This window comes from Neovison vison, chromosome 5 (assembly GCF_020171115.1).
Source record: "Neovison vison isolate M4711 chromosome 5, ASM_NN_V1, whole genome shotgun sequence".
Classification (NCBI taxonomy): domain Eukaryota; kingdom Metazoa; phylum Chordata; class Mammalia; order Carnivora; family Mustelidae; genus Neogale; species Neogale vison.
Window position 1 is genome coordinate 11640542 of NC_058095.1, and position 15313 is coordinate 11655854.

General features: G+C 44.7%; 1 protein-coding gene across 1 annotated transcript in view; it reads right to left on the reverse strand.

The window, feature by feature from the left end:
* Positions 1-551: 551 nt before the first annotated feature.
* The window catches only part of GNA13 (G protein subunit alpha 13), a 40727-nt gene continuing 25965 nt past the window's right edge, over positions 552-15313 (reverse strand). Inside the window, exons 3-4 of the mRNA XM_044247577.1 lie at positions 11021-11071; positions 552-5932 (exon numbers count right to left, since the gene is read on the reverse strand). Coding sequence (XP_044103512.1) covers positions 5360-5932; positions 11021-11071 — 624 coding nt within the window. The 3' untranslated portion in view covers positions 552-5359. The remainder of the gene's footprint in view (positions 5933-11020; positions 11072-15313) is intronic.

Below are 15313 nucleotides of genomic sequence, written 5' to 3' on the forward strand. Positions count from 1 at the left end.
GTCATGATCTCAGGGTCCTGGGATGGAGCCCCGCATCGGGCTCTCTGCTTGGCAGGGAGCCTGCTTCCCCCTCTCTGCCTGCCTGCTTGTGATCTCTCACTTTCTCTCTGTCAAATAAATAAATAAAATCTAAAAAAAAAAAAAAAAGAATGGAGAGATAAAGGGGTGGCTGCCCTTCCCCCATTCCTATATGCAAACATATTAAGTGTCTGGGAGCTTCCTTGGATGAAGTCCACCTTCCCATCTACAATAAGGACATACTTATGGATTAATAGGAGTGCAAAATTTTGTTGGCAATCTGCTAAGATTTCAGTGTTTCAAATCACTACGTTTTTGCTTCCAAACTTAACTATCTGCTTTATACTTCACATTTATCAAACTGTTGGTTTAAATAACATCATGGTATTGAATAGTTTATAAATGTTTATTAAATGTAATTTTTACAAAGCAAATATTAATAGCAAGAGGCAAAATTTTTGCAAAATATGTACAAAAGTAAAAAGCCTTCATGACTAGCAACTCATTGTGTAAAATCAAACCATGCTTTCCACTTTCAGATCTCCTTTAGAAATAATTTATTGCCAATCCTGAACTAAAGCACTGACAGGAAAAAAAATGTACAATATCAGATAACGTGCTTCTTAGTTCCTGGAAAGTTATAAAAAGATATAATACGTATAAAAAATCCAAGCCACAAATACTTTTATACAAAGCTAATACAAATCATGTTTTGTTGGGTACAGCATCTGTGAGGTTGTTACAAAATATACTTTCGGATAAGGCTTCTTGTGGTAAATGAGCTCTCAGGTAGAGTGGTACAGAAAAGCCATTTAAAACATGTTGCCATTCTGCTTTCAAGTAAGAGGTAAAGGAGAGAGTAAATGGTATAGTTTGTTGCATTGTTACATATACCTTCCAAGAATTAATCCCTACCCGCCCCCTTTCTGATCCCCCTTGGTACCATCAAATGGGCGTCACCGAGGACAGATGGATCACTTACTATGGCAAGAAATATCATGAACAAGCTTTCTAAATACAAGCCCAAATCAGATACCCAGGAAGTAGCATATTCCTATCACCACTTCCACAATGAAAATGTACGCATATGGGTCCTAGCATACTTTGAGCTGGAAATTTTTTTCTCAACAGATATGGCTAGGTCCCCAAACCTGCCATCAACCCAGGAAACCGTGCCCCATCATTCACTTTCTGTTCCATATAAGCTCTGGCATTGGAAATCAGACGGTTAGACCTGGATGCCACAAGAATGAGTATGTCCCCTTACAGGCTAACTATACATTCAAGTACAGACACAGGAGTGATAATGGTACACACACTACTTCAAATGTTGTTATAACCACTCACCAGCCTAAGGCTGACATGGCCTTGATGGGACTTGAAAAAAACCATAAAGTCCAACCTGTTTAAAATGTTCAGGTGTAGACCTCGACTTTAGTTTCTAGTATAAACCTTTGAAGCCCTAACCTCGTACCATAAGATAATGGGTAAGGATCATACCATCCGCCTCACTTGGACTGTGGAGACTCATCCACACCCGCTCCCGTGCAATCCCCGGTCCTCATGCTTTACTAGGCTGAAAGGGCAGGCTGCACCCTATCAGTGGAAGAAAATCAGTCCTTAGAGGGAAGCGGCACACCCCGTGCATGTCCAACGGAGAAATGACGGGAAAGCGACATAAAGTGACCCAGGACGAAGTCAAACTTCCGACTGGAAAACACCCGTGCAAACTTTCTGTGCTGGATTCCTTCAATTAAACTAAAAGCAATAAAAAGGTAACAGAGCGACTTTCTCTAGATTTATTGGGGAGTTTGTTACAAATGTTTGACTGAGCTTTTACAGGCATGATTTCATGGATTCAAACAAGAAATTCAGAGTTAACACTGATCTTTAGCCTTCTTATTACACAGACAGAAATAACATTGCTACAAATTGCAATGGAGAGAAACTTGTTCCAAATGGCTTGGTTTGGGGTTTTGTCTAAATGGATCATTACATAATGAAAGCACCAATTTGAGGCCTTCTCCAATAGTCATTTGAATTTCAGAACATAACAGAACAGGACTGGGATAACTTCATTCTTCACATAAATAAGGCATAACCGGATATGTGTACTAAGGCTGAAAATACATTTTTGTCAAAAGCATAAATACAAGTACTCGGGTCCACACTGCAAGTTCAGATTTACTCATTCTCTCTTACACAAAAATGGCAGGGGCGTACAATTTCCGTTGCATCGAAATCACTACTTCTCATCATCTCTGGGATTGACATACTCTGACTTCCTTCTACTTGAAACCAATCACTGCCACCAGCTGAAAAAGGATTTCCCTAAACAACCTCAACTTGAGAGGTTCACCAGCGGAGCTTCCCAGCCTAGGTCACGCCGGTGCAACTTCCAAGAAAACAGAACAGACACGGGTGGTCCGGGCTGCCTCCCCCACCTCGGCTGCTCTCCAGCTACCCGGTGCCTCTGCCACACGGTAACACTGGAGTGAAGACCTCAAAGTCATACGCTGGTCGGCAGAAAGCAACGATTCGGGTTACCAAAAACACAGTATTTAAGTGGCAGAGGCAAGACTTCCATGGTGTGGATCCTCAGAAAACATTTGGCAAAACCTTTTCCCTATGAAAATCAGGGCCCAAATTCGTGGCATTCTTTGATTTATAAGGCAACTCTGTATATTATACATTTCTTCGAGGCCAATGAGGGCACTTTTGTGACATTTCTTAAGAATTCAACAAGAAGACATTTGAATTGAGAAACACAATGTAATAGAGAATTAGGCACATTTTATTCCAAATCATGAACTTGATTAAGATTTAAAAAAGCAAAAAGACCGAACAACTTTAAGCCACTTTTTTTTAGAGATGAGGGGAAACTAGCGTGGTGAAAGCCATGAGCACCTTTTTAATTTGGTTCACTAAGTTCCATCTCCTTCTTCATACAGTGGTATTTCAAAAGGCTAGTTTTCATAATACAGGTATTAAGACTCCTTCAAATGGTTTTAAAATACAGTCTATAAAACATGTGAGCTACAGCCTTCAGACTGAGCCTCACACCTCCACTGTCTAAACAAGCCTGCCATTAAGGAGAAGTAACCTGCTGCCTCAAAGTATGGTCTAAACTTTATTTTAAAAGAACGTTGAGACATCCCAAACATCAGGAAGGAGAATCACAAACACCCAGAATAATGCCTTACCTATCTGGTGTTTTGACATGCCTTGGTGGTAGTCGAAAGGGACAACTTGGTGACTGCTGCTGTCAGGCAGTGGTTCCGGTTCTTATCACAGATCTTAAACACAACTCGAGTAAGACTAAGTTTCCTCTTTGTACCGGGAACCTGAGCCTTCACTGGAGTGCAATGGTTTGGGTCATTCAATTCAACTAGTTGTGCAATCTGTGCACAGACTCTCCAGCAGAAAGTCCAAATGTTACTGTGCTCGCATTCCGATATCCACGAGCACTGATGTTGCTCTAATTTGTGAATTTAAACACTGTATTCTTTTTGGCAAGAAGCACTGGATGTAGAAGTATTCAAACACGTGTGAGCTGTGTACTATGAAGACTTGCTTTAGGCTGCTGGGCTACAGGTCTGTAGCTCGTGCATGACCAAGGCATGGACACACTGAAAGTTATTATGGATAAAATGATGGTGGAACTTCAAATGCAAGAAAAGTCAGGAACGGTTAAGAACAATCCCTGGTTAGTTCCTTGGAAAGCCCTACTCTCTGGCACTAGACACCAGACAGACCAAGAGCTGCGTCTTGGAAAGGCTGCGTGATCCGTAGTGTTGACCAATCTTTCAAGGACTTTCTAGCCAACAGAATGCCTGAGAACACAGCTCTACAGTCAAGTGACAGACATCACAGTCTTAATCCCAATTTCCAGAAAAAGGAGAGAAGCTGCCCGATCTTCCCAACTGGCCCCAGGCTGGGGCGTTTGCCTCCCTAGTCCGGGTCTCACACCACACCCAACCTAGCAGGCACTATCCTAGTACTGCAAAGGAGCCCCTCTGATGAGTCCACCACCACCGTATCTGTCCTCAAGGGTACACGTTCATCTCGTATGTGCTGAGGAGAGGTCAAATGTAACCATCTTTCAGTGTGAACTAAAAAAAATCACTACTTGTTCTTAGAAGTATCTTCAAGACATTCAAAATGTACCTCAATAAAGCTAGAATTTCATTAGCAATAATGATAGAAACATGTATCTTTTAGAGACACATGGACAGGAATCTCAAATCATGCCTTCTTGAGTCGTTTGACAGGAAAATACTGCCCCTGGCAAGCTCCAAAGAAACAAAAACTCCTATGCATGCCACAGTTGGAGTTGATGGGAACAGACGGGAGAACAGAAAGATGTCTGTGATGGTACAACAGTGCTTCTCTGCGGCGAGGACCTGAAGGCCCCGAGACAGGATGAACAAGTCTGAGCGTAAAGCACGTAACGCCCTGGAAGGAGTATGTTTTATTCAGAAAGCTCTGTTATCAACTGATTTGTAATTTTTATAGTTGCAGCTATGGCCAGAATGCCTCACGTGTGGCACATTTATGACATGAAATTTAAGTATGAAAAGGGCACATTGTATTCAACTCATTCCTCTGCATCCAACACTCTGTAGGGCACTGGCTCTCCTCTTGCTCCCCTCCCCCTGCCCTGTACCATTTGTGAAACTCCACGAGCATCAGACTAGGAATCCTTATGTAAACTGTAAAACACCAAGAACATTACCTTCAGAAACCACAGAAATTTTCAAACTAATCAACTGTCGCTATATAAGCAATTAAAAACAACACGAAGGCTAAATCTGTGTACAGCTACGGAATGCCAGTCCTTAGGTCGAACCTTTTTCCGACAGCCCTGACGCCCTTTCAAACAAGGTCACCCTCAAGCTAGGCACGAGGACTGCTGCCGGGCGCGGGGCAGAGAGAAGGGGTCTTGCTTTTTTTGGAACTGAATGTCCTTAACCTCATACCAATAAGGCTTCGAGGACACCTTCGGAACTTGGCACTACAGAATTCAGCTGGAGAAGTGGGAGAAGCTGGAGCCCGAACTCTCCCCAGTCGGAGGCTTGGCAGGAAGCTAAAACCCCTCAGAGGGAAGCCACAGTGCAACAGATCAAAGGCTGAACGTCAACAGGTTTCGGCGATGTGTGTGTCACTCAGCAGCTTTCGGCCACAAACCCGAGTCCGCGGGAGGGGGACTAAGATTTCCAAGAAGTTAAACTTAGAATCCAGATTTTTCTAATTCCTGTTGTAAACTGCTATTTTAAAAAAACAAAACGAACAGAAAACAATCAAAGGACAGAAGGTATTACACGGCCAGTGTCTGTGTGCATCACTGTAGCATGAGCTGCTTGAGGTTGTCGTGAAGGATGGTATCCTTCACGTCGCGGAAGACGAGGCGGATGTTCTCCGTGTTGATGGCGGTGGTGAAGTGGTGGTACAGAGGCTTCTGCTGCTGGTCCCGGCGTTTGTTCCGGAAACACTCCACCAGGAATTTTTGGACGTCTCTTAAGCAGTGGGGATCCCCTTCGAATTCTAAGAAGTAGTCTTTGATGCTCACAATCTGCACCTTCTCCTCAAGCAAATCTGTCTTGTTTAAGAAGAGAATTATGGAGACGTTGCTGAAAACCCGGTTGTTGACGATTGTTTCAAAAATGTTCAGAGACTCTGTGAGGCGATTGGTCAGTCGGTCTTCCATCAGCACCTGGTCAAACTCACTTGAGGAAACAAGGAAAAGTATTGACGTGACGCTGTCGAAGCACTCAAACCACCGTTTTCTCTCTGACCTTTGACCACCCACATCAACCATTTTGAAAGGAACATTTTTAATTTCAAAGTCGTACTCATGAATGCCTTTGGTGGGTCTTCTGGCAAGCAGGATATCTTGTTGTGAGGGAACGTAATCCTGGAAAAGAAGAAAAACTGCTTTACACTCAGTAACCCAGGAGTAAGTCAAGTTTCTACTGAATGAACTGGTTGAGTGAATGGATACACAAACCAACCGATCTTATTTATTTATTTATTTATTTTTAAAGATGTTACTTATTTATTTGAAAGAGAGAATGCATCAGCACGAGCAGAGGGCAGGGCGAGGGACAAGGAGACCCCCTGCTGAGCAGAGAGCCTGGAAGCAGACGCAGATGTGAACAGGCCGTGGTCCCAGGACCCCGAGATCAGACAGCACGACCTGAGCCGAGTCAGACGCTTAATTGACGACTGAGCCACCCAGATGCCCCACAAACTCGTCTTTTTAGTGGCTTCTCCTGGCTGCGTTAAAGCATTGGTACTATTATTCTCGTTACAGACCGCCCAGATCGATTACACTGTTAGGGAAGGAAGACAGGTTCAACATTCTCTGTTTCTCACTCCGCAGTGTCTGCAGACCGAAGTCTCGCCGACCAGGCGGCCCCTCGCCCCGCCCACCGCCGCGCAGCCACCTCCACCCCCAACCACCCTCCGCTGCGGCCGGGCCCTTCCTGCTCACTTGTCCACCCGCTGCTTGCCTCTCTGCGAAAAGCAAGGAGGGCTGAAATGCCAGATCCTTAGGGTCACCTCCCAGTACAAGGTTCTGCCTACCTCTTTCTAGCTCATTCTAAATGCTCCCCGCCTGTGCCCCACCTTCACGACCAAGAACTCCCACGACAGTCACTCCACGGCATCACCACGGCCACACCCCACGCACGGCCAAGGCACTGACTTGACTTCGGGGCGCCGCCCAGGTTTGCTTCCAGCGTCCAGCCCAAGCGGCTATGCTCCTGCCCTCTCCCCGTGACACAAGTAGTCACTGCCTGTGCCTCGGCCCGTGAAGCAAAGGTGGCCGCATCAGGCCGACCTGCCTCAGAGGGACAGCTTATGCAAAGACCCCTTCTCTGTGCACGGGACCAGTCAGCTCCGAGACCTTGGACAGACAGAAGCTGCCAGCCTCACGAGTCAGCCGCTCTCCTGGACAGCGGACTTCCGGATGCAGTATAACTGGTTCTTTCTTCCCAGGCTAGTGTTTTTCCAGAATGTTGACTTAGCTCTTGGGCAATACTGAATGGGAGAAATTTTTAATGCTCGTCGTCAAGGTCAAAATACATATTTTTTCTAATTGAGGCAAGATTTTAAAACAACGCTGATTATAATAATGCTGTACCTTATGCTTTTCCAAATAGTGTGATATAATTTTGAAATTTCAGTACAACGTGATTATTCATCTCCTCAAAATCGTGCAATGGAGTTAGAATTTAAAAAAAAAAAAGGAGGCAGTTCTCAGTTACGTGAAATCCACAACCACTTATTATATAACACCAGGGCTTCATAAAACATGTTAGGTTTCCAGGTTCCCTTTTAGCTTTTGTTCACATACTTAACTAGTTTACCTAGAATCAGCACACCCACACAATTTTTACCTACCCCTAATTTTTTGTTTAACATTTCATCATGGACTGTTACACATGCTGATGTAGTTGTATTTCACTTCAAAGGAGTGTAAATAAATACGCCAAATGAGTGAATGTACTGTACTTTACATAAACATTCCCTGGTCACTAAGGTTGTTTCCAATTTTTTACTTTAGTAAAAATTCTGCAATTAAAATTCTCATACACATACTCCCGCTCCCCTTTTGGACTCTTTCCTGAGACTAAATAACCAGGAATAAGATCATGAGGTCAAACGTTACGAACATTTTGATGACCCTGGACACTTAGAGCCCAACTGCTTTCCAGAAACGCCGTGCATACATGTGCCAGCTGCTGCGGAAACACACCAGCCCTGGGTTGTTGTTTTTTAATTTTCTAATTCCATAAAAATTACAAGTTCTAACTGCCTCACTTTGAGGCTAACAATCTGGTTAGGAAGCTGAAGGCTAATTCCTACGCAGCCCCCAAACCAAGACAATGTCATCAAGTGCTAACTGGTGTGGCAGAACATCGGCGATTCGAGAACGGAATTCTGGAGCCAGCACTTCACAGACTAGCTGTGTGACCCTGGCCGAGTCCCTTCATCCTGCTGTCTCCACTTCCTGATTTGTGAAATGCAGACAATAACGTTCACTGGCCCTCCCATCAAGGGGGTTGTGAGTTCAATAGGGGAAGTGCTTGGGCACCGGCCCAGGCGCACGGTGAACGCGCCATGTGGTCTCGTGTGCGGTCGTCTCCCGCCAGCCGCTCCCCCCCGCCCCACTCCTACATCATAACCTCAGAACTTGCGGGGAGCCTCCTCACTGCATCCGATCTGAACTCTGCTGACTGGCTTTCACGACCCGCTTTACTCCTTGTCTTCTGGGACTGGCAGACTCTGCTCTACACTATCCAGGCTTACCTCGGAGCCTCGTGTCAGGACTTGCCCAAAGATGCACGTCTTGGTACCACTGCATGACCATTCACTTGCACAGTCGTGCAAGTACAGTGAACAACGCGTCCAGACCCAAGCTACTGCCTTCTAGAAACCGGTTTTCATATATTAGAGCCAAGACCATCACAGGTCCTCTGTCCGACAGATGTGCCTGCGAACATTAAACCCGCCCCGCTGTCCCCCACCTTGGTGGCCGCATCTCCCCTCTCCGAGTCTAAATCCACCTCACCCTTCAGACAGTTCGGATCCCCGTTCTCACGGGCCAGCTCCACTCCCGGGGTCAGAGCATCTCTTCCCCTTCTACGGACAAACACTGTCTTTACTGTCTAGCACTTAATCGTCCTCTGCTTATTTTATGTATGGCACAGTTCTGTCTCGACTAGAATGAGTTCCTTAAAAACAGGGATCAAAGAACCAAACAGCTAACAAGCCTTTACTACTACATGTGAGGCTCTATTCGGAATACCTTCGTGAGCGCCAGGGACTGAACTCTGTCCCCGAGTTCATAAGCTGGAGCCCTAACCCCAAAGTGACTGTATTTTGGGAAAAGGCTTTTATAGGACATGACCCAGGTGAAATGAGGTCAGAGGGTCCTAAGAAGACAGTTTTGGCGGTCCTGTAAGAGCACGAGATCTCTGTGTGTGTGCTGAGCCAGAGCCCCGTGAAGAAGCCCCAGAGAGGAGGCCGCAGTCTGCAAGCCAGGAGCAAAGTCCTCCCCCGAAAACGACCATGGCAGCACCTCCATTTTAGACTTCCAACCTCTGGAACCGTGAGAAGTCAAGGTCTGCTGTCCGAGCCACCCCGTCTGTGGTGTTTCGTCATGGCAGCCTGAGCAGACCAAGACCTGGGGTTTATTCCACGTCATCATCCCATAACCCGATGCGCTCTCACTACGCCCATGACACGAAGAAAGTAAGGCGCAGGGATGCCCGTGGTGACACAGGGCCGGTCTGTGAGGGAACTGGCCTCGGGATCCAGGTGGTCCGGCTGCAGAGCCCAAGCTGCCGACCCCTGTGCTGTTCTCCTGTCCAGAGGGTCACGGGGCTGGGCACACCGCAGGGTTTCAGTGGCCCCGGGACTCCCATCAGAGACGGAGAAGAAAACACCATCTTGGGACTGGTCTGACGTGCACACAAGGAAGGACCCATCTGTGGCGCCGCCGGGGCCGTTCTTCCCTCCTTTACGCCCACCCACTGGCCGCAGCACTCTCTCTGCTTCGTCCCAGACACGGCCTCAGACCCGTGCTCAACCTGACCGTAAGCAGCTCGCACAGCCGGCCTAGAGTCGGCTGGAGTCACTCACTGCCTGTTCGCCGGTGCCTGCTGTGTGCCGGGCACGGTCATCGGGCCTCAAGAGCTCTACTCTTCAAGATCAAGAGATGCCGTCCTTGCTCTTACGGCAAGAGGAAGGTACAGGATGAGTAAACTTACAAATAAATAAACCAACTGCAGAAAGAGCAACGATCTTTGCAAACAGCAGGGGCTGATGCAAACACAAGAGGGGGACCTGCTCTGCATGGTGCCATCAAGGACAGCTCATCTGGAACGGCAACTGGGAAGAGGAGGTCAAAGCAGCCCCGTCTCGATGGGAAAACACGCAATAACTCTTACTGGGGCTCTCTGCATTTGGCCTACATGTAATTACCCCCCACCCCGCCCCCGAGGCTCATAATCTAATCAGGTGGAAAAAGACAATGAAATAAAGTCTTAATACAAGGTTTCACTGATGGAGTGAGTAAAAACCCATTAATATGGAGATCCCCACTTCTGGAACACACGTATCTAGGAGAAAAACACACTGGCTTAAGGGCAGACAAGCACAATTTTGCAAAATCCAAAGCAAGAGAATGTAAAAATTATCTTGCAAAAAGAAGGCACACTGTCTCAAGTCCTGGTAGATCAGTGTGCCACTTTCCTCCTTGCTGTGGGTTTTTCATTTTGTGCTTTCTTTTGGTTTTATTTTTAAAGGGAATCTCAAAGAACCCATAAGATTAAACCAACATGTATTACAGACAGCCGCTTTAAGAGGAGGCAAATAATGCTTCGGTAACTCCAGAGGGTAACACGTGACTCTGGGGCAGTGACTTTCAAGCATTTTCTGAGCACAGCAACCTTTCTTTCAGTCTTTGGCCTGCATCCAGCCCAGAGAAGACAGAGCAGCTGCGAGTCTGCAGGAGGCCCAGGCAGCCGGAGCCCGCCACAGTGCCAGCTGGGAGGAAAACCATCCACCCTCCTTCCAGGGCCGACTCCTCCTCCTGCTTCGTGGAGGCTCTTCGGCAGGCCTTTACCGAACCGAAAAATACCGTTTCCTAAAGGGTTTTGAAATCCAGCAACCCACTGTGTTCTGTTTCTTCTGACCAAAAAAGCCCACAGGAAAGACCCCGAAGTCGAAGAGATAATGTGCAATCTCATTTTCAAACATAAACTTCTTTCTCTAAACAGTTTCATGTTCATGAACTAGTGGGCAAGGCACCCCCAGGGAAATGGCAGAGATCTGGATAACAGAGGGAGAAAAAAACGGAGCAGCAGAAGTCAGAGTCCTGCCACTAGGAAAAAGGAAGAAGCAAACAGCTATTTGAATACATAATTTTTCTAAACGTCCCACTAATATCCTGACTACTGCTTTCAAAGGGCAATAAACATAAACAAAAACTTACTGCTTCTCCGAGTTTATCCAAGTTATCCAGGAAATATTTTACAGATTCACCCTAAAACAAGAAGAAAATAAACAGTTATTAGAGCTTAGAAATGGAAGATTCTGTTACAACAGTTTACATTAAACTGTCTGGTTGTACACTTAATCTAAACACCATTTGTTTAGTTACAAATTTTAGTTACAATTTTAGTTACAACGGACCCCACTAAGAACGTATACAGTGTCTGCCTCTGCCCAGCGCCACAGGCTGGGTAATTTCACAAATGCTTCCCATGGCGGTGCCCCAGTGACCGTCTGCATGGCCGAGGTTCCCTGGACGCTTACTGATAGAGCCATCTAGGTAGCCAAAGGGAAGATGTAATTAAAAGGTAAAAACTGCTTTTGAGATAAACATACAATTTAAGGGGGATTCTTTTTGTCTATATTTTTCTACCTTAAGTGTACACCAATGGTGGTTATCGTTAGTGACAAGAGCAAACCAGAGATGTGGCGAGGACACCGTAACATCGTTCAGTAACAGGCACTTGCCCGGACAGACACGCCTACCTCCAAAAGATTTTGAATTAACGCTGCAGGCTTCATGTCTCCCTTAGGTCTTCTCCTGAGGGACCAGCCTACTCTCTCTGAGTCCAGATTTCTATTACACTCCCAGTCAGTTCTGAGTATCTAGAATATAGTCCTAAGAGGAAATACTTGAACAGAGGACAGAGAAGAGGGGAGCCATTTGGGGCAAGAAGGGCTCTTTCTCCTAGGACGCTCTGCCTGCGCTTTCACACTGCTGCTGCATTTCTACTGCCGAATCACAGCACCCCCTGCCCGCGGCTGCTTCTGTAATTTCCGGAAGGCAGTGCTTCTTTCACATATAGGAGAAATTATCTGAAGATCTTGGGTGACTACAGGTTCTGACCTGGGGCTGGGGGGTGGGGGTGGGGTACAACCAACTAGTAGTTTCTGCAGTTCACGTGACTTCTGGGACCACACTGGGTCACAGACCTCACAGGAGTTCTCGATTTGTTTTGGTGTCAGAATCCCTTTGCACATCTTTAAGATTCTTAAGGATCCCAAACAGACGTTGTTTATGTGGGTTGTAGCTATTAGCATTTACCATATTAGAAAGGAAAACTGAGAAATTTAATATTTTGAAAATTGATTTAAAGATTTTAATAATACACACATTCCGTAGTAGCACATTTTAGTAGAGCTCAATCGAAGACAGTGAGACACTCATTTGCTTCTGCATGTGAATGGCTGCTATAGGCTGTCCTGGCTGAGTATGGACAAAAAATCTGGTCTTTCACAAAAATGTAGTTGGAAAGGGAGCATTTTCATAAAATATTTTCAGATAACTGCAGACATTTTTGCTACTATACCAAAACTTCACAAGTGGCAGGTTTTTTTTTTTTTTTTTTTTAAGTTAGTTCACTGGGGCGCCTGGGTGGCTCAGTGGGTTAGGCCTCTGCCTTCGGCTCAGGTCATGACCTCAGGGTCCTGGGATTGAGCCCCGCATCAGGCTCTCTGCCTGCCTCTCTGCCTACTTATGATCTCTGGCTGTCAAATAAATAAATAAAATCTTAAAAAAAAAAAAATAAAGTTAGTTCACTGTGTTACAGGAAGCCTCCCAATGAACTTTCCAGTTTCCAGCGAACTTTGTTACACTGAAGTTCACTGGTTTACCTGTACGCAGAAAGGATCTTTCACCTGACCACCCTTCTGTAACACCATGCACGGGTCATGGGGTGACCAAGTAATGCAGACCCCCCAGACGCCAGCATGTTTCATTACATCGTATCAAGAAAACCCTAGTCATGAGTATGTGTTTCACCTCTCTGTCTTAAGTACTGGGAATCAGACAAGCTCACAGTGGTAGGCCAAAACAAGTTCTCCTAAAATTGTGATTTTCACTGCAAAGCTCAAATTTTATCAATGGCAACAAATATCCCGTATATTCCTTCAAGTGATAGGCTACCTTCACTTCTTTTCTAAAAAAATGTCCAATGCCCAAGTCTGAATATGTCGATTGGTTTCTTGAGTAAAAATGTGTGTTCCATGAGAAATATGGTTAGTTCAGTTCATGCTCCGACCAGTTGCCAAAGCGCTTTTCCGTCCCGAGTCAGTGGGCGCGGGGGCCTCCCAGCCCATCACACGGAATAGGAAAGACAGGGGGACTCAAAGGTCGAGATTTAAAACAATAGTTTTTAATGTTTAGTTAGGGTGCATCTTAAGTGACAGAGGGTGTGTGTGTGTGAAATGACAACCACAAGTGCACGGCAGTGAAGGATACAACAGCTTTGTGTGGGGCCAAAGCCTGGACCTGTGCCAAGGTGCGGCCGGCCGCGGCCACTGCTGTTGTCTCTGTACGCTCGGCGCCAGTGTGAGCACAGGGAAGAAGGGAAACGGCGCTTAGTACCACTAAGAAGAGTGCTCACTTGAAGACTCCCTTTCTACGGTGCCCGGGACCCCCCAAGAGATCTGTGGGACACACTTTTTGGAGCATGGCTGCCCGGAAGTGCATTCATGGACAAGTACACGGGTGTGTCCCTGTGGGGAGCACCCGGCTGACTCCCTCAAGGCTGTAAGCAGTGATAGATGGTTTTGCTTTTTTCTGGACCTTGTGGAGTATTTCTAGCATCTAAAGATGATCTTTACAAGATGGCAAAAATCTTCACGGAATTCATTTTGCGTTAATGAAGAGATTATCTGGGCAAACTTGGATTTTTTTGCATTTTATCATGAATTTTAATGAAAAAATTAGTATTTTTGTGTTCTGACTGAGATCTACAGACCAAAGGGAATCTGGGCTTAATCTATAAATTTCAATATTTATTTACAGGACTATAAGTAAATAACCCAAAGTATTTAAAAAGTAAAAATTCGAACAATGATGATTCTGATATACTGGAGTCACTTGGACAAATATGACAAGAGACAGTCACTCTGTTTATATGTGAGTCTGACTAACAAAACTGTTATCCTTTCAGTAATGTGCATATTAAATACTTACATAATGTCAGATACCTTAAATGAAATTTAGCAAATTTATAAAAAAGGTGTTTTTTTGGACTAGGAGTGTTGTATATTGCATTTATTGGCTTTTCCCCTGATTTTAGATTTAATATAAACCCACTGTGGAAACGGATAACTAATAAAAAGAACCAAGGAAGAAAGTGGCAACAGCCACCACCTCCACCACTCAGGAAGGACCACAGTTGACATTTGACGACATCTTCCTTCAAGCACTTTTTGTACACTTAACATGGTGAAATAAGACAGACAAGTTTGTTCCTGATTTTCCACTTAAATAACTGTTAAGTAAATTTAATGGTCAAAATAATTCCTAGTATTTATTATCTAAAAGGTTAAATAAGACCACCGACCTAATGTTGACTATTTGAATTTTTTTGGTAAACATTTTTAATACTTTAAAAACACTTTAAAAATAGATGATATTGTGATAATTATCAACAGCTTTGAGTACAGCACTCTGTGCTCTTAAACTATGTCCTGAGTGATCTCAGAAGAATTACTAAGGCAAAGAGGATAAATGGTTTTAAGATGCTTGCCACTCACTACCACAACGGTTCTACTGACTCTCGTACCCAACGCTGTGAAGTCATGATGAAAATAAATGAAGCTGAGACCAGAGAGGATGTGTTTTGTGGGTGTGTTTGTAATAAACTAAGGTGCAAACCCTGATTGGCTCCACACTGGGACCCCCGATGCTTCTCATGCAGACACCCCCGAGCAAGGGGGCCCTGTGGAGCACAGAAAATGGCAGGTTCCACATCCAAACTGACAATAAAAATCAGCTACACAGAAACATATTTCAATTAGTACTGCTGTTTATCTTAACTAATGGCCAAATAAATGAAAGTTAAAGTCACCTTAACATGAGCATATGGTCTAAAGCAGCAAGCTCCCCCTTTCCCCTTTAAAAAAATAAATGCTTATAACCATCCCATTGTTTCTGTGGATATAGAGAAGCTGGTATACTCATTCTAGTGACCTTGCAAATTCAAACATTTTAGAAAATTATGAGTAGTATGGGTGAAAACTTTTAATGAACTTTTACCCATTCTGGGGAATTTATTCAACATAAACAAAATGTTACAAACAAAAGATATTTTATTCAACATTACGTATGACAGCAAGATGTGGAAGTCCACTTTTCCATTTATCATTAGGGGAATGATTTAATAAATGTTGTTATACTAATATAATAACATTACATGTCATCAAATAATAATTATTTTGATACAACTGCCATGTATGAAGTATTTACACCACTAAGTGCTAA